The 27,348-nt window shown below is 41.3% G+C and overlaps 1 protein-coding gene across 2 annotated transcripts in view; it reads right to left on the bottom strand.

The window, feature by feature from the left end:
• Positions 1 to 14,176, bottom strand: part of LOC5567335 (major facilitator superfamily domain-containing protein 1) — a 55,496-nt gene extending 41,320 nt beyond the window's left edge. Inside the window, exons 1-3 of one of the 2 annotated variants that reach the window (XM_001651708.2) lie at positions 13,793 to 14,176; positions 4,506 to 4,756; positions 4,173 to 4,449 (exon numbers count right to left, since the gene is read on the bottom strand). In XM_001651708.2, the coding sequence (XP_001651758.1) occupies positions 4,173 to 4,449; positions 4,506 to 4,722 (494 nt within the window). In that variant the 5' untranslated portion in view covers positions 4,723 to 4,756; positions 13,793 to 14,176. The remainder of the gene's footprint in view (positions 1 to 4,172; positions 4,450 to 4,505; positions 4,757 to 13,792) is intronic. The other variant, XM_001651709.2, reaches the window with a different exon arrangement.
• Positions 14,177 to 27,348: the final 13,172 nt, after the last annotated feature.

Here is a 27,348-nt window from a genome sequence, read left to right as displayed (position 1 = left end):
AAAACCGAAGCCATAAACCGATATCATGAGGTTCGCAACACCTGCCGTCAAGTTATACGAGAAGCCAAGGAAAAATCATGGACAGCATTCCTCGATGGCATAAATGACAGTCAATCCGCGACCGAAATATGGAACAGATTTAATAGCCTTCAGGGTAAGAGGCGATCCAAAGGTGTTGCCCTGAAAATAAATAATACCGTTACAAGGGATCCGACCATCATTGCGGACGCATTAGCAGACTTTTTTAAGGATGCCTCGTCCATACAGCGCTACAATGAAACCTTTCTCAAGCATCATCCGACCGCTGGAACAGCAATCGCAGACCTGAACATACCGCCGGACCGAGGACAGGACTTCAACACTCCGTTTTCCATGGAAGAATTAGTCTTTGCCCTTCGAAAGGTCAAAGGGAAATCTGCAGGTGTCGACGATATTGGGTACCCAATGTTGAAAAATCTACCGCCTTGCGGCAAACCTCATCTTCTTGAAAGTATCAATAGGGAGTGGACTAATGGTACTCTTCCAGAACAATGGAAACATGGGTTAGTGGTCCCAATCCCAAAAGGAACGGGGCCAACAAACTTGGTCAGTAATTTCCGGCCAATCACCTTAACCAGTTGCGCAGCAAAAGTGATGGAAAGGATGGAGAACCGTCGGCTAATCGAATTCCTCGAATCTGGCCGGAAGCTCGCCCCCGGGCAGCATGCGTTTCGTTCCGGTTTCGGAACTGGCACGTACCTGGCTTCATTAGGACAGATCCTGGATGACGCCATGAAGCAAAATGAGCATGTAGAATTAGCGTCTTTGGATTTAGCCAAAGCTTACAATAGAGCTTGGATGCTCGGAGTACTGCAGCAATTAGCTAGTTGGGGGATTACTGGCAATATGCTGAAATTCCTGCAAAACTACTTGTCGCACCGTACCTTTCAGGTTACTGTTGGTAATCACCGATCAAAAACGGTCCCTGAAGAAACCGGAGTGCCTCAGGGCTCGGTCATAGCTGTAACCCTATTTCTTATAGCTATGAATAGCGTCTTCATCGGGCTTCCGGCGGGCGTTTTCATTTTGGTGTACGCCGACGACGTACTATTATTGGTAGCGGGTAAGCACCCAAAGCTAATCCGAAGGAAGCTACAAGCAGCCGTAACTGCCGTCGTTAAGTGGGCGACTCGAAACGGTTTTGATATAGCAGCCGAGAAGTGTGCTAGATTGCATATCTGTGGGTCCAATCACCTACCACCAAAACGACCAGTGACAATCAATGGAAATGCAATTCCAATGCGGATGGCCATTAAAATATTAGGTGTGACCCTAGATCGGAAACTTAACTTCCAGAAACATTTTAAAAATTTAAAAGACAGCTGTTCAAACCGACTGAACCTTATAAGGGCGATATCTGGGCGAAGAACACGCAGTGATCGGACCACTAGATTCCGTGTCGCTGACGCCGTTATTGTTAGCAAGATTCTGTACGGTATCGAAATCACCAGCCGTGCTCTCGATTCCCTTCTAAGCATGCTTGAGCCAACTTTTAATAAAGCAATTAGAATTATCTCAGGTCTGTTGCCGTCCACACCTGCTCTCGCAGCCTGTTCGGAAGCTGGAATATTGCCACTTGAGTACAAAATAGCATCTGCACTCTGCAACCGAGCTATTGGCTTCCTAGAACGTACCAGAGGTAACGGGTCTGCTGGCTTCCTTCCCGATCAAGCCAACCGTACCCTGCAAAGCGTGGCCAATTACCGGCTTCCCCCGGTGGCTGGGCTCCACCGCGTCGGGCCAAGAAGCTGGTTGGCAAAAATTCCAACTGTCGATGATTGTCGACAAACAAACAGAAGAATTGCTACTCCATACGAAGTGCAGGGCCACTTCAATGAGCTGATCGGAAAAAAGTACCAACACGCGGACGTCAGGTTCACGGATGGTTCCAAGAAAAGCAACTCAGTGGGCGCTGGCATTTTTGGAAAGAATATTAGTGAATCCCATAAATTGCCGAAGATCTGTTCTGTCTTCTCGGCGGAAGCAGCAGCGATCCTCCGGGCGGTGACCCAGCCGAGCACAACATCGATCTTGGTAGTTACCGACTCAGCCAGTGCACTACAGGCCATTGAATCCCCGATGAACAAGCACCCTTTCATACAACGGATACAACGTACCCTGGACGAGCTAGAAATTGACGTATCCTTTATGTGGGTACCAGGCCACTGTGGAATACACGGTAATGAACAGGCGGACCTGCTGGCAAATCGGGGTAGACAAAGCCGTCTACTAACACCTAAAGCTCCGGTAGACGACGTAAGGCTTTGGGTTAAGAATGTGGACTCATGGTCTCTTCGTTGGCATCAAGACCAAACAACTTTTGCAAGGAAAATCAAACCTAATGTTGAACGATGGGACGACATAGCATCACGAAGGGACCAAATTGTCCTTTCCCGATTACGCACGGGACATACCAGACTCTCCCATAATATGGGAGCCAATGGGGACGGATTCAGAATATCTTGCGAAACCTGCCACACCCACAACTCCGTGGAACATTTTATTGCGCGTTGTCCTACTCTGGAGTTCTTACGAAGAGAACACGACATTGAGTGTGTTCAAACAGCACTAAGTGGAGATAAAGAAAGACAAGCCAAGCTGCTTAAATTTTTAAAACAAACGAACATTTATGACGCAATATAGGCATCAACCAAGCACGTGGAACCTTAAATCAGCACTGCTACCTGTAGAACCTACTTTCAAAATCTGCAGGACGCGGAGCCCCGAGAGATATCCTCAACTGCAACAATGAATGTCGAAAAAGCAACACGGAAACAAACAGACACAGACCTCGCAAGTACCCGGATACGAGACGGAAATCGATACAACAGCACTAATTTGAGATTCGTCATAAGAGAAAAACAATTATGTATTGTCGAAAACTGCCAGTTCCCATCCCCCTGGTTTTCAGCCAGGCTTCCTTTTTTCCTAAACAACCCCCTCTCTATATGCACATGAGATGACCCAGCCCAGGGCTGAAAATCTCAATAATAAAGAAAAAAAAAGGCTAAATATCTTATAGTAATCTTGATGTAACTTCTGTATAAATTCCTGAAGAATTTTTGAAAATATTCAATTCCTGAGGAAGTCTTAGTGGATTATCTAGAAAAATTGATAAGAAAATTATTTGAAAAATAATCACAATATCCACTAGAAAATATCCTGTAGGATTGTCTAAAGGAATTCCTGGCAAAACATAAAAAAAACCCTGAAGAAATGTTTGGAAAAATGATCGGAATAATTGCTGTAGTATTTGCGCTAAACTTCAAATTTTAAAGAGCACAAATATGGAGAAACATCCGTTCAAGCTGAAAACTTAATCGAATGGTCCCTAGCTGGTAATGACCAATCGATTAGGTTTTCAGCTCAACCGGGTGTTCGGTTCTCCAGATTTGTGCACTTGAAAATTTTAAGTTTGGCTTCGATTCATCTTCACCTTAAATCAAATTTGAACCCCCGCCTAATTTAATTGAGAAATTACTCGAGAATTATTTAAAAGAACTATAAAGTAGGAAAAAAATACCTTAACGAATTTATTCAAAAACTGTGGGAGAACTCTTAGAATTTTCTTGGAAGAATCTTTGGAACTTGAGAAATTGGTGGAAAGTATCTGTGTAAAATTTTCAGAATAACCCTGTGAAAGTTACTAGAAGGTAGATGCATTGGATTCCTTGTAGCATATTCTGGAGATGTCCCTCTAGACATTGCTTGTAAAAATTCTGGAGGAATTCTGCATGAATTCCTGGAAAAATTGTGGAAGATCTCAAGATTATCCTAAAGTATTTCTAAAAATATATCTGAAGGTCTCACTAGAGAAATTCCTTAAGCCATACCTCGAGGAATCTGAGAAGAAATTCTTGGAAAATAATCACGTGAGAGCCACTGTGGGTTTCTCTGATGTCTCTAGGATTTAGCACCAGGATTCACTGCAATCAGATAGAGGAAAATAGTGACTTCAGAGATCATGTTTGGTGAAAAAGAGACTATAGCGACGATTCATTAAAAACAGTAACTAAGTCACTAAATAGAGACCTGCATAAATTACACAATTGTAGTAAACATTCGTCCAACATTTACAATAATGTTTGTTCGTGCATTGCGCGTGTAGTCTAAGCTTAAACAAGCAAACTTACCCGAAAAGAAACCGTCCCAAAATCATCAACCAAAACTGGTTTATCAGTCCACCGGTGGCGAAGATCAGCTGGCCAATCAGCAGGATAAACATGTAGATGATGGTACCCAACCGGATGCCAAACACCCGATCGATCAGGAAGCCCCCGATGAAGCACAGGATCACATTGGGCCACGAGTAAATCGAGTACAGCCACACGAACTGCGTAGTTGAGAGATCCAGGTCTGACTTGAACTTGTCCTGTAGAGCTCCCGGGTTATCATAGCAAAAGTACGATCCTGAAAACGGCATGAGAATTAACATTCAAGCTTATAGGTAACACTAAAAAACTTACCGAATCCCACCAGGCACATCAAGATCAGGGCCATGAACCGATGGAGAGCGGAAGTGGGATTGCAGCAGGCACTGGTCCCACAACCCGTCCTTCCCTGACTCAGCTCATCGTCGTCGCTCTGGCGTATAATTCTCGATCCCGAGGTCGGTTCCTCGCTGTCCGTGTCCGGCTGTAGGATTGGCCTCCGCGCTTCGTCATCATCGTACAATCTCGGCATTCCCAACCAGCAGACTCAACTAAGCTTCAATCCCCTATCGAAACGAAAAGAAGATAAATGCAACTCATAAAATCGAGAAAATCGAAATCGATGCGGGTAGATCCTTAATTAGAACGTCGTTTCTAAACGCTCATTATGTATGGACTGCCAATCGCGACAGCGATGCGATGATTCAATCGCCCTACATAAAACGTGACATACAAGTCGCTCTCTCTATCAGTGCTGAATTCTAATGAATCAATGTTCACAGCAAAAAGCGAATACCACATACAGAAGCAGAATCAGCGCTTAAAGAGATGGCATCCCGAGCAGCGAATGAGAACATACTTATAATAAATTGATACCAAAGTTTATTTTCGATTACAAAATAATATTTCAGATAGGTATTTCTTTTAAGTACAATTTGAGTTATCATTTTGTATATTTTTAAACATGTACCGTAAAGTGCCGTAATTCAGCGCAGTTAACGAATAAAACATTTCAAATGCTTAATTAAAAATTAGTATTGCATCAACAAAAAAGCTTTATAGGTGGATCGCTAGCAAATCTATTTTAGATTATGGCAAAAATATAAACTAGACTGTATTCACACGATACAACTGTGATTTTTTTGAAATAGTTCACTCGTTGAAATTGCCTAATTCCGCGCATTTTTTTAACGCTTTTCCATATTCCGCGCAGAAGAATGCCTAATTCCGCGCACTTGCAAAACAATCAAATTAACATTAATTTTGTATAAGGCAGCATCCATTCATTACGTAACGCTGAAATTGAACATTTTCAACCCCTACCCCCCTCCACAACACTTTTTGTATGAAAAAAAAGTAAAGTTTTGTATGATCCGTAACGTAGACTTTTTTATAATTTTTTGACTATCACATGAAATAAGGATAAACATTTGTTATAGTCTTTTCCTGAGACGAGACTCGCGAAGACGGTCTTCTTATTCTGTCGTTGCTGAGTTTTTTACTTATTCCTCTGTGTTTGTATCAATCATGCGCAAACCCTCACATGAACATCCCAGCAAATATGCAATTGCGATTGCATCACACCGAAACATAAAAAGCCTTTGAAGTGAAATTTTATGCCAGAAAAAGTTGCAGACATTTGAAATAACTATAGTCTTGTGTTTAGATTTATCAGCAGCTTTGGAAAAACTGCTCCGAACACTGAGGATTTTATAATAGTTTATTCAGTTTATTTGTATTCAAACAATACTTTTCAATTTTTCAGCATTTGGACGTTTCGCGACTGCGGAGACGTTGATATTTTTTCCTTTTCTTTGTCAGCTTTGGGGTTGCATGTTATTCCAGAAGAAATTTCAAAAAATATAGGCAGTTTGGCGAAATCGCCCCGACTACCTCTACACACTTAAATTATTTTACCGTAATCCATGAATTTCACCGTAATCTCAACAGCTGATCAGTCCGGTAAAATAAAACACCGTAATTCCGTCGAAATTCAACGGATTGCGGTAAAATTTTACCGAAAACTGTAAAAATTACCATACTTCGTTAATTTATTTCACCGAAATTTTCAGCTGTTGGTATTACGTTGAATTTCACGGATTCCAGTAAAACAATTTAAGTCTGTATATTCGTATTCTGCACTGTTCATGCAATAACAAATGTTTCTTCTTCTTCTTCTTTCTGGCGTTACGTCCCAACTGGGACAAAGCCTGCTTCTCAGATTAGTGTTCTTATGAGCACTTCCACAGTTATTAACTGAGAGCTTTCTTTGCCGATTGACCATTTTTGTATGTGTATATCGTGTGGCAGGTACGAAGATACTCTATGCCCTGGGAATCGAGAAAATTTCCTTTACGAAAAGATCCTCGACCAGTGGGATTCGAACCCACGACCCTCAGCATGGTCATGCTGAATAGCTGCGCGTTTACCGCTACGGCAATCTGGGCCTGTTTATGGACCTTTGTTTTGGACAAACTTTTCCTCCCACCATGAATGACCACGTGGTTTCTGAACGGCCGCTAGTTTTCCTGTAAGTGGGCTTTCCCGATATTCCGGTTGTTTGCGAAACGTATTTATGCATGAAAATACTTCCTCAGATAAATATTCAGCTGTGCAGACCAATATAGCATGTTTTACTTGTTTGTTGTTCTGTAAATAGCAGTGCGCGGAATTAGGGACTTATGAAAAATGACGTGCCCTAATGCCGCGCAATACTTTTTGGGATAAATCTCAATAATTATGCTAATATTTGATAAGATTTCATAGAAGCATCATGAAACACATCTGTAGCAAGTAGTTTCATAGAATATTGCATAAATAACGAAACATTTTCAATATAGAAATCACGTTTGTTTGTGTCCTACAGTCTTAGCACGGACGCTAAGGAAATTGAAAAAATGGCGTCTACTCAGACGGGCCTCCACTGATTATTTTTTTACGCCGCAAAAAATTGCTCTATTTGCTTTTATTTGTGATTCAAACTTATTCTAAATCAAAGTAGCATCAAATGGCGTTAAAAGTTGCTGCAGTATTGATGTGTATTTCCATATGTAAATAATTTTGTATGAAATGCGCGGAATTAGGCAATGCGCTGAATTAGGGCACTTCACGGTATATTAGCTTTACACTAAAATCCAACCACGAAACCGTACTAGGGAATGGAATTTTCGGACTAACTATGAAGGGTGAATTCGAAACTTTGAATTCAACGATTGATTCGAAAGCCGCGTATCGCAAGAGGACCGGTCTACTGACTGTCCTCTCGATACAATCTCTAACAAAACTTCGAGTAAGAGAGTCTGAAGGGGGTAGGGGCGGTTACCTTCGGTCTAAGCTCAGTGATTAATACTGATGGGGAATCCTGCCCCCAACATCGGGATAAATTGGCTCCAGCCACACAAAAGAAACCGTTGCATGCACTTCACAGCGTGGTTGTCCAGTCTTCAAACATTGGCCGTTTCTGGAGTTTGCCTGGACCAATCGAATAAATTCAACTCGCGGCGGTCAGCTGATTACACGGCACTTTATTTAAACTAGTAGCTAACATGCTAAACTCGGTTTATTACGCTTAAAACTGTTAATTTAATTTTTGACTTAAACACTAACACAATTACAAACGAATTAAAAATTGATCGGATGATAAACCGGCCGTAGGTCCGCTGCCCGTGTGCATCGGTGACCTGCTGGATGTGGACTGTCCATCGCTCCGAATAGTCTGCTCCGTTAGTCCTCCGAAGCTGCGATGCGATGATTTTCTTCGTCGGCCTTGGAGAGATTCTCACCGTTCTTATCAGTGGGTTATCGATCCTCCTTATCACTCCTATAGCTGTGATGATGGTAATGATGATGATGATGATGATTTGTGCATCTTTGTGGATGCTGGAGATCGTACGGTGAGCGAGCTCTGCAATGGTCGTTCTCATCTCCCAATCCGGTATGTGATGGATGGCTCGACTGTATCGCTGCTTGGTTTAGGAGATCTATGAGGCTCAATCATATAATAGCCAGCCGACTATCTTGCCACCGTTGACCGTTAGATTTTTGTGGTGATATCAGCTGGGGGTGACAGAGTTGTAATCTGGTGGGGTTGTTGTACACATGAACAGAGTCACTTATGGTCAAAAGGAGAAAATATAGAGCTCACTCAGAAAAATTCAGATGATCTTAGGGTTGTTCTAATTCACAATCTCACACCTGCCCGGATGGTGACGGCCCGTTTTCGTCCTCGGCAGCTTCATCGTCGGTGGTACAATCTTCCAATCGCTTCATAAATTCGGCGCAAGTTGAAGTACGATTGGGTCCTTCGTGTACTCCGACTTTTTCCACCTCACAACGCTCGTTACGTTTCTTCTTTGTTACTCAATACGGTCCGAAAAACTTGGGAGAAATCTTCAGATGAGAGCCGAACTGGGTCCGGCGACGAGATCATCAACCTCATATTCAACGGCAACCTTACGATTTCGGTCAAACTGCTTCTTCATACCTTGTTGAGTCTTTTCGATATTTTTCCTGGCGTCGATGCGGCATTGATCTCTGGATTCATCAAATAATTTTGTCCATTCCTGTTCGACCGCCTCGGCGAGTTTCACATCTTCTGGCGAACGCATTTTTGTCCCAAACAGCATTTCAAATGGGGTTCGACCGACACTTCTTTGCAAACTATTATTCAAGAACCGCTGCAAGTCGCCTACATGCCGATACCAATGTTCCGGGTTATTTATCGATAGCTTTGCCAATGCTGGTATCACAACACCGTGGATTCTCTCCACCTGCCCGTTGCCTCGTGGAACACCAGTGGTAATCAACGGATGTTCGATGCCTTCTTCTGCACAGTAACTTGTGAAGGCTGTTGAGGTGAAGGCGGATCCTCTATCGGAGATGATGCGCTTGGGATTACCAAATATGCATTTTTGAACTTCCAACTTTTTCAACACTTCGTCCGTTGTCGTTGTTTTCACTGGATACAGCCACACAAACTCGCTGAAAGCGTCAACTATTGAAAACATGTACCGATATTGTTTTCCCGAAGCCGTTAGTGGTCCGAGATGGTCAACGTGGTAGGTCGAGAGCGGCACCTCGTCCTTGGGGATAGGGTGCAAAAAGCCTTCTTTCTTTCCCATTTTCCGCGAAGCCAAAATACACGGAACGCAGTTCGAGACGTATTTCTCCACTTTTGAAGCTAGGCCATCGATCCAATACTCTCGCATGATCAACTCACTCATTTTCTTCACCCCGAAATGTCCTTGTTCGTGTACACTCCTAATCACAGTATTATGCATTCCACTGGGGATCACTAGTAGTTTTCCACCGTTGAAGCTCTTATACAGGATTCCATGGTCCGTGAAGTAATCACCGTAGTTTCCTACTTCCAGCGCTTTGATAATTGCTCCAAGTTTTTCGTCTCGACGCTGTCTTGCTTTGATCATTTCAATTACGTTCGTTTCCAATAGTAGGACTGTTGGATTACGGCTAAGGGCATCGACATGCCTCATCTTCAATCCAGGTCGATGCTCCATTGTGTACTCATACTCTTCCAGGATTAATGCCCATCCAGCTATTCGTGGTGCTATTTCCTTCTTCTTCATGGTCATCTTAAACGCTGCGCAGTCTGTTACAACCTTGAATGGGATACCTAAAAGGTACACCCTAAACTTTTTCAATGCCGATACAATGGCAAGCACTTCGAGTTCATAGCTCGGATAGTTTGCTTCTGCTGGGGACGTTTTTTTACTGTAAAAATACACGGGATGGAAAATGGATTCACTTGGAAACTTTTGCAAAAGGATGGCACCGAATCCAATCCGGCTGGCATCGGTGTGTAGCTCGGTCATTGCGTTTGGGTGGTACAAACTTAGGGCAGGCCTGGAACATAAAGCTGACTTTAACGTCTCCATTGCAGCACGCTGTTCAGAACCGAACACGAAAAATGCATCCTTCTTAAGTAAATCCGTAAGAGGTTTAGCTATAATGGAGTAACCCTCAACGAACTTCCGGAAGTATCCGGTGAGCCCCAGGAATTGTTGAACTTCACGATAGCATTTGGGTTCTGGGAACTTCATCACAGTTTCAGTTTTCTCCGATGTTGGGCGAATTTCTCCATCACAGATGTTGTAACCGAGATACTCAATATTTCGCTGCAAGAACTGACACTTTTTCCAAATAATACGCAATCCATTCTTCGCAGCTATGTCTAACACCATCTTCAATCGACGCAAACCTTCTTCTTCGTTTTTAGCGAGGATAAGCAAATCGTAAATATAGATCACGACTATTTTCTCTCGTATCAATTCACGGAACACTTCATTAATGAATCTTTGGAAAACGGTAGGGGATGTGCATAACCCGAACGGCGTTTTCAGAAATTCAAATTGCCCAAAAGGAGTTACGAATGCGGTGTACTTCACACTATCTTCATCCACTGGAACATGGAAAAACCCATTCTCCAAGTCCAACGTCGTGAAAACCTTAGCCGAGTGTAAATCATCGATAATATCTTCGATAAGCGAAATGGGAAAATGGTCACGCACTATTACTTTATTGATACGACGATAATCGACACAAAGTCGTCTGCTCCCGTCCTTTTTATGCACCAGCACTATCGGGCTACTGAACTCCGAGGCGCTAGGCCGGATGATTCCCTGCTCTAACCATTGGTCCACTTGGTTTTGTACGATATCTTTCTCCAACGGGGCTAATCTTCGAGGTAGCTGCTGAATAGGAGACTCGTCTTTCAACACGATCTTGAGATTTACTTTTGTATTCACTACCGCTTGTGGAAAATAACTGGTGGTCACTTTTCTAACTTCTTCACGAATATCCGAATTTTCAATGTGCGCCAATGCTTCGTCACCACCATCCTCTACCATAATTCTCATGGCAAAATGATCATCCTTCGGTTGAAATTTTGCTCCTTCCGCCGTAACATTTACATCTCCATGGAGCAGCATATTTCTTCCGATTAGAACTGGCTGAGGCATTTCTTTCGCTTCGAGGATGTCGAATACGATTGGGAGAATCATATTTTCCACTTCAACTTCCAAACAAACGGTACCCATCGTCCACACCGATCCATCGAGAGTGGTTAACTTCTTTAACTTTCCTTAGTGTTCACTGACAAACCAAATTTATCTCCCCAATCCGCGCGCATCAACGAAACATTTGAGCCAGAGTCGAAAAACGCTCTCACTGGTATCGTGTTGATCTTCACTTCCATGAAAGTTCCCTTCATTGGCACCGGTAAAGAATGGCACACATTAACAGCTCCATGAGACAATTTCTTTACAAAGTCCTTAGCCATGTGCCCTTCAAAACCACATCTGTAACAAATTGTGCTCCTTGCAGTGCCTGACTTGCTTCCCGCAGGCCTAGAATAGGAGTTTCTGTTGTTTGTGTTTCGGCGGATTGTGTTGCCTACCCTCTCTACCAAACTTAGAGTCCTTCAAGCTTTAATGCATGCGCAACTTTTCTCGAAACTCTTCCCTGGTTCTCGCACCATACAGCAATGTCTTGTCTGGTCCGTTGTCGTTAATGCCGTTAATAGTATGGGTCATCATGGCATCGAAATCCAAATTCGCTTTCGCTCCGATCTCACGGATGACCAAAAAGTACTCTAGCACATTTTCACCAACTTTTCTCTTTCGTGAGCGTAATGTTTCGTGAACGACCGCACTGTTCTCTTTCTTTTGAAACTCTTCGAGCAAATACTCTTTTAGCATGTTCCAACAAGTGATATGGCTTACAGTGCCCAAAAATAACTTCGCCAAACCAGTTAGTTTTTTTTTTCGCTAGCACAAATCTTCGCAAATTCGTTAGCCCAATAGAATCAGCCATTTCATCAAAATCACTTATCCACTTTTCAACGGAGTACACTTCCGTACCACTAAACTCATAGAAGGCGGATTCTACTTCCGTAGCCGTAAGTAATTGCTCTCCGGTGGTTTGTCTTCTGTCGTGGTCAGAAAATCTTCGTTCACGACGCACTCATCCATTTTCTCCACCATCCAAAGCACCGTTTTCCACTTCGTTCATCGCATTTTCACCGATAGAGCTAAGAGCCTCTCTACGCACCGCACCACCATCAACGATCCTTTGATCGTTTTCATAATCAAGATCGCCGTGCACACTTTCACTCCACCTATCACGATTACGATTTGGAGTACTGGCCATCGGCTGCGTTGGATAAGTGCGGCTTACAAGAAGTTCGTTCGACAAGTGATTATTGTCAGCCCTCAACGCCTGCAGTTCAGCACGCATTTCGCCAACTTGCTGAGAGAGGTTTGCGATCGTCATATTAGAGAAATTCAACTGATTCACCAGTTGAGCGAACGTACTGGCCGGATGGTCACTCATTGGTGGCGGATTACTCATACTCTGTGGGTGTGGTGGAGGGAACGAATGGTTTCCGTAAGGGTTGTCCTTTCCTTCTTCTTATTTGCACTTGTTCAAGGTTTAGAAGATAGAAACCAACTCCACAAATTTCGAGCTATTGTTCTTTGTACTATTGTCTTCGCAGATTTTTGTGGAGCACCGTATAATCACTTCTGGGTGCTAATACACGTTGTGGAGTGGATAATTATCTAACCACTTCCTATTTCAGCGTTTTTAGCACTATGTCCGACCGTCGCGCTTTCCATTTCCCGGACGAGCCCCCAAAAATTATTAGCTTTACACTAAAATCCGACCACGAAACCGTACTAGGGAATGGAATTTTCGGACTAACTATGAAGGGTGAATACGAAACTTTGAATTCAACGATTTATTCGAAAGCCGCGTATCGCAAGAGGACCGGTCCTTAGCACTTCTGTCTACTGACTGTCCTCTTGATACAATCTCTAACAAAACTTCGAGTAAGAGAGTCACTTATGGTCAAAAGGAGAAAATATAGAGCTCACTCAGAAAAATTCAGATGATCTTAGGGTTGTTCTAATTCACAATCTCACATGTATAGATAACTGTTTCTGTATTTTGTGTTTGAGTTACAGTTATCTCTCCCTTACTCGATATTCTGTATCTTGATATCGAGTCAGAGAACCATATTACATACCTATATGTTAACATTATATTTACAACGCTCATTGAATTGAATAGTTGGAAAGTTTGGCCAACTTGAGGAAAACTTGAAAAAAACAGGTGTAAACTAAGTAACCACGAAATAATATAATCTTACAGAAGGATTTAAAGTCGAAAAGGGCCCCACTATGATCAAATTTTGGTTTTATCTAATGCTATCAAAATTTGTTATTGTTCTGTTTATTTTTACACAAAATTTTGATCTCATATACTGTTATGATTGTTATTAACTCTATCAGAATATTAACATATTGCATTCCCTGCTCGGGCAATGAGCCAAGAACTCCAGGTACATTTTTGTTATAAACACTAAAAACCAAATTTTGTAAGAAAAATCCAAAATATCTGTGAAGAATCAAATTTGATATCGTGTAGATTTCATACCCTGCTCGGGATACGTAACCAAAGCACCAGCAGAAAGAACCAGCTGGACAAAACTGTTTTACTGTTTGTCGTCGATCGTCATTCGCTGATAAGCGGGTTCCACCCCGTTTTGTTTCTGCTGTGCGAAATTATCAAACACACGCACTTACCGTTTTAAATTCGCCCCAAGCTGATTATTTCGAATCAAATTATTTTTTTTGGCACTTTCGATTCGGATGAACGATTTTCAGGGTTTCTTTGTTGTTTCCACTGTTTTGGCTCCAGGTGAAGGTCAGTCAGAAAGAATCATCCCCAGGACTCGTTTCCGTTGTTGCTTATCCAGAAAAAGTCCCGATTTCAACTATTACACGAGCGCAACGCCCTTTCTTCCAAAAATAAACCGACTTTAATTAGGCCAGGGAATGTATAAACAAAACTTTTTAGCACCTAATTCACGAATCACTGGTGGCAAAACTGGAAAATAATGGATGATGGCGAACTACGATTGAGAACGGACAACGAACCGAACGAAAAGTGTCACGAAGCGAAAGAAGATGCCAAAAGGAGCTGAAGAAGGGAAAAGATCAACAGGTCTTGTTCGTTTTGGTCGAACGCCGATTACACCGCAGCATTTCGGTTATGCTATGCTCAACTTTTGAAAATGGCTTAAGTGCCCCACGCCATGGACCAGTGCACGAGTTCACTTATTTGACGTTTGAGCGGTGCCGAATTCACGGGTTTCCATGGTCACATAAATAACACGGCACCGCTCAAACGTCAAATAAGTGAACTCGTGCATTGGTCCATTGCATTCGTTTGCGTCAGACTATATTTTGTGACTATTTTGTGCACACAAAATATGTTTGTTGTCAACACAACCTACACTCATAAACACGAATAGTCACAGATTAACTAAACTTCAGAAATTTATGATTATGTTGCAGAGTCTATGAATGGAGAGTTGCGCGACGACTGAAACCAAGTCTATACCTATTGAGCCGTCAAATCGTCTACCTATCGAGCAAAATAAACAAACACGTTTTGTGGCGAGAGCAGTATTGTTATCTTGACGAAATAAAAAAAATATATTGCAGGTTATGTTGCGGTGTACTACGACAATGTAACAAATTATTTGCTCTTTAGGGCTTCTTCTTCTTCTTTTCTGGCGTTACGTCCCCACTGGGACAGAGCCTGCTTCTCAGCTTAGTGTTCTTATGAGCACTTCCACAGTTATTAACTGAGAGCTTACTATGCCAATGACCATTTTTGCATGCGTATATCGTGTGGCAGGTACGAAGATACTCTATGCCCTGGGAAGTCGAGAAAATTTCCAACCCGAAAAGATCCTCGACCGGTGGGATTCGAACCCACGACCCTCAGCTTGGTCTTGCTGAATAGCTGCGCGTTTACCGCTACGGCTATTTGGGCTCTTTAGGGCTTATAAAATGTGAATGAATCCCCTTCTTGTTACATGGAATGTAAAGGTAATGTAAGTAATCTCCCTCCATCAGTGGAAATATATAACTCCGTTTCAAACTAAAAATGCAACTGAAATTTAATAATCTATACAAAATTAGATAGTTTGAAAACTATATCATAGTTATTAAACCCAGACTTACGGAACCCGAAAAAGATCAAGTTTTTGAGTGCATGCTGTTTGTCGTATGTGTTGTTGCAATTCTCTAGAAGTGTTGCAGTTCTCTAGAAGTGTTTCATTGTTATTTCTTTATAATTACCATACCACAGATCAATTTCAATTTTGTTCTTTGCAACTTTGTAAAAAAAAACATTCGAATAGGGTCCTAAAGCCAGGTCTCGATTTTAGTGCCAAACGTTTAAATTTAGGCCTAAATCACATGTCTACTCAATTTTTAAAAATTTTAAAAATATTTCACTAGATTTGAAGAAAACTGGCAATGTGAAATATATTGCAGTTATTCGCCCATTTGTGCCATGTTCTTTGCAAACATTAGCGAATGTGAGATTATGTGACCTGAAAATCAGCTTTGATGACAATCATTCTACAATTGGTTTTTATATTTGTGGAGCAATTTTCCCCAAACATATGATTTCGTTCTTTAACGAAAAATAAATTCTTAACATTTACACAACACAATGAAGACAAGGTATAGTACGATACGCAGCTTGTGGATGATGATTATGCTTTCAATATTTATACATCCAGAAGATGAAGAATCCACTAGGAAAAGGTGTTTTAAAATAAATTTAAGAAGCATTTGCTGTATTGATTTGATAAGATGTTCTTTAGAGGTTTATAAAAATGATAATTCATGGAAATCACCAAAATATTCTATTATGTAAGGGTAAACTGTTACAGTAGAAATAGCGTTAACATTATTTTAAAAGAAAAACATCCAAGATAAATCCCTAACCTATAAATATTATTAAACAGTTAAAAAATAAACTAGCAAAATACACGAAAAATAACTAAAACCTACAAGCCGGTACAAAACAAGCACAAGTACAAGCCGGTTTTGAAAAAAATGTGTTCCCGAATTTTTAGTCAAAATTTAATAATATTCTCTTAAACATACTCTAATAATCCCTCCCCTAAATTTAATAAAATAAAGTGTAGCTTTAATAATAATTTATTTTGATAAACTCGAAAACATTTTTGCTAACTGATTGCGATTGCGATTTCATTATTAAATTCAAAACAAAAATTAATATCAGTCAAGAATAATAATCGATTGAAATCTAAAAATAAGCTATTTCAAGCATTTTCCATAAGGCATAACTAAGAGGAGTCAAATATGGTGTTTTATTGCGCATTTCTTTCACCACTGGACTATCGTAGACACTTTTTTAAGACTCAAGTAAAAATGGTACAAAAGTCAAAATTGAAAAAGCGGTTTTCTCCTTTTAAAACAATAAATCGAAGAAAATTAAAACACACAGTCTTTTCATTTGACAAATGAAAGAGCTGTGTGTTTTTATTTTCTTTGATTTGTCTATTTAAAGAGAAAAAAATGCTTTTTCAGTTTTGACGTTTGCACCATTTTTACTTGGGCCTTAAGTGCGGTAGCGAATAAATGTGCTCGATTGCATCAAAACGAGTTGCTGTCTTCAGTGGACACATTATTTGCAAATCAAAAAATAAATGCTCGGCAACTTTGGCAAAGAAAGCTCTCAGTTAATAACTGTGGAAGTGCTTATAAGAACACTACGCTGAGAAGCAGGCTCTGTCCCAGTGAGGACGTAAATGCCAAGAAGAAGAAGATAGGGCAGACTGGGTAGACTTGATCGTCGAGTAGATTTCATCCCACCCGGATAAAAACGTATCATTCAGTGTATTGATTAAACCATCCATGTACAATATAACGTATTGGATACAATACAGCGTATTGTAATTGAATGTCGAAGCAACATCATTCTTGTTTGAATATACAATTCAAAAACAATATATAACAATATAAACAATAAAATAATATAATATTGTAACAGAACACTGTATTGTTTTTTATTGGTTTTATACCTTACAATTTTGGTCAAATTCCTATTTTCGCGTAAAACAACTGTTGCTTTTTTCTGTGTAGCTTGGCTAAAAGAAGTAAACAAAACAAGTTCAGAAAGCAAGAAATGTTGGTGAAAAACATTCAAAAAGTAAAAATAAGTAGTTTTGTAGAAGTCACTTGACATTAGCTGTAACGACGAATGCAACCATGGTAAATATCTTTACTTCTATAGGAGTTAAAATTATTTTGCTACTGTTGGCACGAATATCCGGTAAGTTGGGGGATAATCCACACAAAATACAAATTCTATACTTTTCGCCACTAATAAATACAGTTCTTTGAATTGTTTTTGTATTGTACAACAATACACGAACTGCTTATCAAGACAATATATGAACAATATATCGTATTGTAGATGAAAAAACCGAATTTAGTACTATACCATTTAATTCCACTAGAGTTTGTATCCTTTGACAGATACGCGTATTTCGACCTCAACTGTAAGGCCGTCTTCAGTGTCGTGTACTAGACTCGAAGTCGATACAAACTCTAGTGGAATTAAATGGCATAGTACTAAATTCGGTTTTTTCATCTACTTATAGGTATTCTACTAAACAGCTCGAAGATTTATTATCAATATCGTATTGTATTTTCAAAATGTGTGTATGAGAAAATATATATATTTGTATTGTTACGATACTTATATTGCAAAAATCTCATATACCGTACAGTGAACTGTTTAAAACAATATATTATACTGTAATTGTATTGTCATTTTACAATATACTGTATTGTATTTCCAATATATTGAATGGTACTGTTACAATACGTTATATTGTTTTTGTATTATATTTTTTATACGGGCACTCTAATTTTCTAGAATCGTAAACAATTTTATTCTAAGTTATTTTATGAAATTCTTCATCTACATGAAAAACGATGTTAGAGCTGAAAATCCATCAAGAATAATATTTTACGAGTTTGTTTGAATTGACTTAAATAAAATTCAACAGATTAGTTTTGAACAACATGAAACAATCTTAATAACTTTGGGTATTTTTACCCTAATATGATTAAAAAGAAAAATTACTTCGCTTGGCTTTAGTGCATATAGTAAACAAGAGCGATTTAGTCTCCCCAAATTAAAAAAAAAATACTATACAATTTTGGACAATCTTATATTTTTAAATGCGTTTCTTTAAACTAATTTTGCAAAAAGCAAACATTCAACACCTATAGCATGCTAGCGTAAAAAACTGACGTTTCTTGCATACACTTTAAATATGTTTATGATTGGATCAAAGTAAGCTACGAGTATGAGCCTATGCATGCTATAAAACGTTTGACTTTTACTGTGCGCTCTGTTTTCAAGTTGCCCGTGAGAGAGAGCGAGACAACACCAACACACGGTGCACAGTGAAAGTCAAAAGAACAAAATAATGTATGGCACGTACAGAGGCCCATAGTGGTTACCACGCATGTTGACATGCAGCCTGCGTGCCTCTGTTGACGTGCAAAACCAACAATTTTCGTTGTTATTTTTCAGGATAGGGGAATGAAAAGTATTTGCTAGTTGTCTATCTAGTCAACTGTATTTCAGGATGAAGAACAATCAACGAAGGCATCAATGTTTTCAATGATAGCTGGTGTTTTTATAGTGTTTACATTCATGCTGACGGATTTCACGCCATCTTGACAAAGGGATTGGCAGCACCCCTTCAGAATTCAATGAAACTTTCTATGTGTGAAGACTATGTGCAACTAAGATACTTTAAGCGGGGGCCACAATGGTCCGTCAACTTCGACTTCGACTTCAGCGTTAACGCATCCGTCAATGTACTAAAAACGTTGACGGATGCGTTAATGCAACACATGCACACAATACTGCGTTGCGTCGTGCGTTTTTGTTATTGTTGAATTGCGTCATTCTCATCGTAGACTTGTTTACCTACATCAAGTTGTGATCACTTTTTCCTCGGAGTTGAACTTTTGACGTTGACTGCATTTCTAGCGGAATCCGAAGTTTTGTTTTAAAAAATGGAATACTTCAGCGAAGCAGCGGAAATTCTGGAGGTCGTCTCCGTATTAAACGACTTGAGAACGGTTGTTAATTCGCGTGAATATCCCCGCAGAGCTGCTCGCAGGTGAGTAAAGTATCATCAGATTTTTTTTATTTTTGTCGGCGTAACATTTCTGTTTTTAGGTGGTGGATTCGGCCTGCCAATGAACAGCGAGAGAAAAAAGGATTTTTCGAAACCGATTTTCACTTATTGAGAAGTCGAGATCCGGAATACTTTTTTAAATCCGTCCGTATGAGTCCGGAATGCTTTGATTTACTAATGAGTAAAGTTGGATCAAAGTTGCAGAAATTTTCCTTCCGGAAACCGATTTCCGCAGAATGTAGGCTGTTCATGACTTTAATGTAAGTACATATTTTCATATAGATTCGTAGAATGCGAGAAAGCAATGCTGAAGTTGGTTGGATTCTGCTCGATTAAGTTGAAATTGAATCCGTTTCCATGGTTGCCTTCAACAATTTTTCTATTTTTTGATAAACTTTTTCTGAAATCCTCCGAGATTCCTCCAGTGATTCCTCCAGGAGTTCGTTCAGGGATTCCTCCAGGAATTCCTTCATGGATTCCTCCAGAGATTCATTTAGTGTTTCTTCGAGGGATTTTTCCAGAGATTCCTCCAGGGATTCTTTCAGGGCTTCCTACAGGGATTCCTCCAGGGATTCTTTCAGGGATTCCTCCAGGGATTATTCCAGGGATTCTTCCAGGGATTCCTCCAGAGATTCTTCCAGGGAATGTTCCAGGGACTCCTCCAGGGATTCCTCCAGGGATTCTTCCAGTGAATGTTCCAGGGACTCCTCCAGGGATTATTCCAGGGATTCTTCTAGGGATTCTTCCAGGGATTCTTCCAGGGATTTTTCCAGGGATTCCTCCAGGGATTCTTCCAGGGATTCCTCTAGGGATTGTTCCAGGGATTCTTCTAGGGATTCCTCCAGGGATTGTTGCAAGGATTCTTCCAGGGATTCTTCTAGGGATTCCTCCAGAGATTCTTCCAGGGATTCCTCCAGGGATTGTTTCAAGGATTCCTCCAGGGATTCCTCCAAGGATTCTTCCAGCGATTCTTCCAGTGAATGTTCCAGGGACTCCTCCAGGGATTCTTCCAGGAATTCCTCCAGGAATTCGTTCAGAGATTCCTCCAGGGATTCATTTAGTGTTTTTTCGAGGGATTTTTCCAGAGATTTCTCCAGGGATTCTTCCAGGGATTCCTCCAGGGATTTTTCCAGGGATTGCTCAAGGGATTCTTCCAGAGATTCCTCCAGGGATTCTTCAGGGATTTTTCTAGGGATTCCTCCAAGGATTCTTTCAGGGATTGTTCCAGGGACTTCTCCAGGGATTTTCCAGGGATTCCTCCAGGGATTCTGCAGAGGGATTCCTCCAAGGATTCTTCCAGGGATTCTTCCAATGATTCTTCCAATGATTCTTCCATGGATTCTTCCAGGGATTCCTCCAGGGATTCTTTCAGGGCTTCCTACAGGGATTCTTTCAGGGATTCCTACAGGGATTCCTCCAGGGATTCTTTCAGGGCCTCCTACAGGGATTCCTCCAGGGATTCTTCCAGGGATTCCTCCAGAGATTCTTCCAGGGAATGTTCCAGGGACTCCTCCAGGGATTCCTCCAGGGATTCTTCCAGTGAATGCTCCAGGGACTCCTCCAGGGATTCTTCCAGGAATTTCTCCAGGAATTCGTTCAGAGATTCCTCCAGGGATTCATTTAGTGTTTTTTCGAGGGATTTTTCCAGAGATTTCTCCAGGGATTCTTCCAGGGATTCCTCCAGGGATTTTTCCAGGGATTGCTCAAGGAATTCTTCCAGAGATTCCTCCAGGGATTCCTCCAGGGATTCTTCAGGGATTCTTCTAGGGATTCCTCCAAGGATTCTTTCAGGGATTGTTCCAGGGACTTCTCCAGGGATTTTCCAGGGATTCCTCCAGGGATTCTGCAGAGGGATTCCTCCAAGGATTCTTCCAGGGATTCTTCCAATGATTCTTCCAGGGATTGTTCCAGGGATTCCTCCAGGGATTCTTTCAGGGCTTCCTACAGGGATTCTTTCAGGGATTCCTACAGGGATTCCTCCAGGGATTCTTTCAGGGCTTCCTACAGGGATTCCTCCAGGGATTCTTCCAGGGATTCCTCCAGAGATTCTTCCAGGGAATGTTCCAGGGACTCCTCCAGGGATTCCTCCAGGGATTCTTCCAGTGAATGTTCCAGGGACTCCTCCAGGGATTCTTCCAGGGATTCTTCCAGGGATTCCTACAGAGATTCTTCCAGGGATTCTTCCAGGGAATGTTCCAGGGACTCCTTCAGGGATTCCTCCAGGAATTCCTCCAGGAATTCGTGCAGAGATTCCTCCAGGGATTCATTTAGTTTTTTTCCAGGGATTTTTCCAGAGATTTCTCCAGGGATTCTTCCAGGGATTCCTCCAGGAATTGTTCCAGGGATTGCTCAAGGGATTCTTCCAGAGATTCCTCCAGGGATTCCTCCAAGGATTCTTCAGGGATTCCTCCAGGGATTCTTCTAGGGATTCCTCCAGGGATTGCTCAAGGGATTCTTCCAGAGATTCCTCCAGGGATTCCTCCAAGGATTCTTCCAGGGATTCCTCCAGAGATTCTTCCATTGATTCCTCCAGGGATTCCTCCAGGAATTCTGTCAAGGATTCTTTCAGGGATTCGTCCAGGGATTCTTCAGAGGGATTCCTCCAAGGATTCTTCCAGGGATCTCTCCAGGGATTCCTCCAGGGATTCTTCCAGGGGTTCCTCCAGGAATTCCTTCAGGGATTTCTCCAGGAATTCCTTCAGGGATTCCTACAGAAATTCCTTCAGGTATCCCTACAAGAATTCCTTCAGGGAATTCAGATAACCAGACACCATTAGTTGCGCTGCCTACGCAGAAAGGTGGCAACTACGCACACATTAGTGTGAGTAACTGAATCAATTTGGTAACTACTACCGTTTCGCACAATCATTAAACACAGAATGTTTTACGTTTATTTGATATATGAACATAGCTCAGTCTTCCTGATAAAGTGGTTTTCGGTACAACGCTATTTGGTTTTCCACATGATCTTCAAATACCAGTTGTAGTTTCGATGTACCTTCACTCTAACCTTTATTAAGCTATTCGAGTTAACTCAAAGTAAACTACAGATATGAAATAATAATTCTATATTTTGTATATTTCCAGGTACCTTGCTCACGGGTCCTCTGTATACGTCATTTCCGAATGATTACACTGGAAGTTTGTGAAGCACTATGGGATTCTTTAGTGGAGGAATACATGCCAGAAGTGGATGAAAGTCGATGGAACGACTACAGCCGTGAATTTTATGAAATGTGGAATTTTCCAAACTGCTGTGGAGCCATCGATGGCAAACATGTTGCCATACAATGTCCGCCAAACAGCGGATCGTTATACTATAATTACAAGCATTTTCATTCAATCAATCTGTTGGGTGTTTGTGACGCAAAGTACAATTTCATCGCGGTAGATATTGGAGGCTACGGCGGTAACAGCGATGGCGGCATATTTGCTTATTCGGAATTTGGGAGGCGACTAGTCAATAATATGCTCAACTTTCCGAATCCCTGTGAATTGCCTGGATCAAACGAAATACTGCCTCATTTTGTTGTCGGCGATGCGGCATTCCCTCTAAAAAATAACCTACTCCGCCCGTATCCTGGAATTAACTTATCCGTCGTGCAAGAAACGTTCAACAAACGCTTATCAAGAGCTAGAAGAACCATTGAGAATAGCTTTGGCATTCTTGTCGCTAGGTGGAGAATATTGAAAAATACGCTTTTCATGCTTCCTGATTCAGCTGACAAAATTGTAAAAGCGTGTGTTATTTTACATAATTTCGTTAAACGTCATTCTGCCACCGAATATTGTCCACCAGGTTTTGTGGACCATGTGGACAATGACGGAAACATCATTGAACCGGGTGAATGGCGTACGCTGGTCGATCCGTTGAGAAGCATTCCTGCGGCGTCCATCCACAGAGGAAACAATGCCGGACGATCAGCCTTTCAAAATCGCGATATTTTGGCAAAATATGTGTTAGAGCATCCAATCAACTGAAAGAAAAATCGTTACAAACTTCTTCTAAAAACCGTGTTGTGTAAAATCTGTACTTGAATTTACTGAAAATTGATGTAAATGTAAGCGATCAGTGCTTTTTAGAAAATAAATAAAACAAATCGCGCAACTCTGAAAATACTGTTGAATTTCTTCCATAAAAACCTATTAAAATAACTGATTTGTAAATGATTATTTGTGGCTGTTGCTGGTAAATTTGTAAGGACAGTCAAGAATGTTTGAGTACTTTGTTTGGTTCGAAATTCTGAAGGAATCCCTGAAGGAATTCCTGGAGGCATCCCTACAGAAATTCCTTGAGGAATCCCTGAAGGAATTCCTGAAAGAATCCCTGAAGAAATCCTTAAAGGAATTCCTGGACGAATCCCTAAAGAAATCTCTGTAAGAATTTCTGGAGGAATTCCTGAAGGAATTCCTGGAGGAATCACTGGAGCAATTCCTGGAGGAATCACTGGAGGAATCCCTGAAGATATTCTTGGAGGAATCCCTGAAGAAATTCCTGGAGGAATCCCTGAAGATATTCCTGGAGGAATCCCTGAAGATATTCCTGGAGGAATCCCTAAAGGAATTCCTGGAGGAATCCCTAAAGGAATCCCTTAAGGAATTCCTGGAGAAATCCCTGAAGGAATTCCTGGAGGAATCTCTGAAGGAATTCCTGGAGGAATCCCTAAATGAATTTCTGAAGGAATCCCTAAAGAAATTCCTTGAGGAATCCTTAAAGGAATTACTTGAGGAATCCCTAAAGCCTGATTCGCTACTGACAAGTAATTTCTTGGCCTATCTTGATGCATGGGAAATTCCTGCAAGGAATCGATCAAGGAAGCGCTTTTTTCTGATCGCAGTACGCAGTTGAAAAGAGATGTCAGTTCAAACGGAAGCCGCTGTAGAAAATTTCTTCAAGGAATCGGCGAGAAATTTCTTTAGCGATTCCTGTTCAGCAGCAAATCAGGCTTAAAGGAACTCCAGGACGAATCACTGAAGGAATTCTTGAAGGAATCTCTAAACGAATTCCTGGAGGAATCCCTGAAGGAACTCCAGGAGAAATCCCTGAAGGAATTCCTGGAGGAATCCCGGAAGAAATTCTGGAGGAATCCCTAAAGATATTCAAGGAGGAATCCCTGAAGATATTCCTGGAGGAATCTCTAAAGGGATACCTGGATGAATCCCTAAAGGAATTCCTGCAGGAATCTCTAAAGGAATTCCTAAAGGAATCCCTGAGGGAATCCTTAAAGAAATTCCTGGAGGAATCCCTAAAGGAATTCCTGGACGAATTCCTAAAGGAATCCCTTAAGGAATTCCTCCAGGAATCCCTGAAGCACTTCCTGGACGAATCTCTGGAGGAATCCTTAAAGGAATTCCTGGAGGAATCCCTAGAGAAATTCCTGGAGGAATCCCTAGAGGAATTCATGGAGGAATCCCTGAAGATATTCCTGTAGGAATCCTTAAAGGAATTTCTGAAGAAATCCTTAAAGGAATTCCTTGAGTAATCCTTAAAGGAATTCCTTTAAGAATCCCTAAAGGGAATCCTTGAGGAATCCCTAAAGGGAATCCTTGAGGAATCCCTAAAGGGAATCCTTGAAGAATCCCTAAAAGGAATCCTGGAGGAATCTCTAAAGGAATTCCTGGAGGAATCCCTGAAGGAACTGCAGGCGGAATCCCTGAAGGAATTCTTGGAGGAATCCCTGAAGATATTCTTGGAGCAATCCCTGAAGAAATTCCTGGAGGAATGCCAGAAATATTCCTGGAAGAATCCCTAAAGGAATTCCTTGAGGAATCCCTAAAGGAATTCCTGGATGAACCCCAAAAGGAATCCCTGGATGAATCCCAAAAGGAATCTCTAAAGGAATCCTTAAAGGACTTCCTTTAGGAATCCCTGGACCAATCCCTAAAGGAATCCCTGAAGGAATTCCTGTAGGAATCCCTGAAGATATTCTTGGAGGAATCCATGAAGAAATTCCTGGAGGAATCCCTAAAGGAATTCCTGCAGGAATCATTAAAGGAATTCATTGAGGAATCCCTAAAAAAATTCCTGCAGGAATCTCTAAAGGAATCCTTAAAGGAATTCCTGGACGAATCCCTAAAGAAATCTCTGTAAGAATTTCTGGAGGAATTCCTGAAGGAATTCCTGGAGGAATCACTGGAGCAATTCCTGGAGGAATCACTGGAGGAATCCCTGAAGATATTCTTGGAGGAATCCCTGAAAGAATTCCTGGAGGAATCTCTGCAAGAATTCCTGGAGGAATCCCTGAAGATATTCCTGGAGGAATTCCTGAAGATATTCCTGAAGGAATCCCGAAAAGAATCCCTGGAGGAATCCCTTATATTTCTGAAGGAATTCCGAAAAGAATTCCTGGAAAAATCCCTGAAAGAATTCCTGGAGGCATCCCTGAAGGAATTCCTGGAGGAATCCCTAAAGGGATTCCTGAAAGAATCTCTAAAGGAATTCCTAAAGGAATCCCTGAGGGAATCCTTAAAGAAATTCCTGGAGGAATCCCTGAAAGAATTCCTGGAGGAATCTCTGCAAGAATTCCTGGAGGAATCCCTGAAGATATTCCTGGAGGAATTCCTGAAGGAATCCCGAAAAGAATCCCTGGAGGAATCCCTTATATTTCTGAAGGAATTCCGAAAAGAATTCCTGGAAAAATCCCTGAAAGAATTCCTGGAGGCATCCCTGAAGGAATTCCTGGAGGAATCCCTGAAAGAATTCCTGGAGGAATCTCTGCAAGAATTCCTGGAGGAATCCCTGAAGATATTCCTGGAGGAATTCCTGAAGATATTCCTGAAGGAATCCCGAAAAGAATCCCTGGAGGAATCCCTTATATTTCTGAAGGAATTCCGAAAAGAATTCCTGGAAAAATCCCTGAAAGAATTCCTGGAGGCATCCCTGAAGGAATTCCTGGAGGAATCCCTGAAGGAATTTCTGGAGGAATCCCTGAAGGAATTCCTGGAAGAATCCCTGAAGGAATCTCTGAAGGAATTCCTAGAGGAATCCCTGAAAGAATTCCTGGAGAAATCCCTGAAGATATTCCTGGAGGAATCCCTGAAGATATTCCTGGAGGAATCCCTAAAGGAATTCCTGGAGGAATCCCTAAAGAAATTCCTGTAGGAATCTCTAAAGGAATCCTTAAAGGAATTCCTGGACTAATCGCTAAAGGAGTTCCTGGAGGAATCCCTAAAGGAATTCATTGAGGAATCCCTAAAGAAATTCCTGTAGGAATCTCTAAAGGAATCCTTAAAGGAATTCCTGGACTAATCGCTAAAGGAGTTCCTGGAGGAATCCCTAAAGGAATCCCTGAAGGAATCCCTGAAAGAATTGCTGTAGGAATCCCCGAAGATATTTCTGGAGGAATCCCTGAAGGAATTCATTGAGGAATCCCTAAAGAAATTCCTGTAGGAATCTCTAAAGGAATCCTTAAAGGAATTCCTGGACTAATCGCTAAAGGAGTTCCTGGAGGAATCCCTAAAGGAATCCCTGAAGGAATTCCTGGAGGAATCCCTGAAAGAATTCCTGGAGGAATCCCTGAAGATATTCCTGGAGGAATTCCTGAAGATATTCCTGAAGGAATCCCGAAAAGAATTCCTGGAGGAATCCCTTATATTTCTGAAGGAATCCCGAAAAGAATTCCTGGAAAAATCCCTGAAGGAATTCCTGGAGGCATCCCTGAAGGAATTCCTGGAGGAATCCCTGAAGGAATTTCTGGAGGAATCCCTGAAAGAATTCCTGGAAGAATCCCTGAAGGAATTCCTGGAGGAATCCCTGAAGGAATTCCTGGAGGAATCCCTAAAGGAATTCCTGGACGAATTCCTTGAAAGAATTCCTGGAGGAATCCCTGAAGGATTTCCTGGAGGAATCCCTGAAGGATTTCCTGGAGGAATCCCTGAAAGAATTCCTGGAGGAATCCCTGAAGGAATTCCTTGGACAATGAATGAATAAATGTACCCCAACACAATCGGATACAATAACTTGGGTAATGAACTGAGTTGCACCAGAATGAAAAGAGATTTTCTGGATCTTTGCAAGTTTAATTAAAAAATATTGTTGAAGTTATGCTTTTTTATATATATTTATATATATATTTTTAACGTAAAAAA

Source organism: Aedes aegypti, chromosome 2, assembly GCF_002204515.2.
Source record: "Aedes aegypti strain LVP_AGWG chromosome 2, AaegL5.0 Primary Assembly, whole genome shotgun sequence".
Taxonomy (NCBI): Eukaryota; Metazoa; Arthropoda; class Insecta; order Diptera; family Culicidae; genus Aedes; species Aedes aegypti.
Note: the sequence above shows the minus strand (reverse complement) of the source record. Positions and strands in the feature narration are given on the sequence as shown.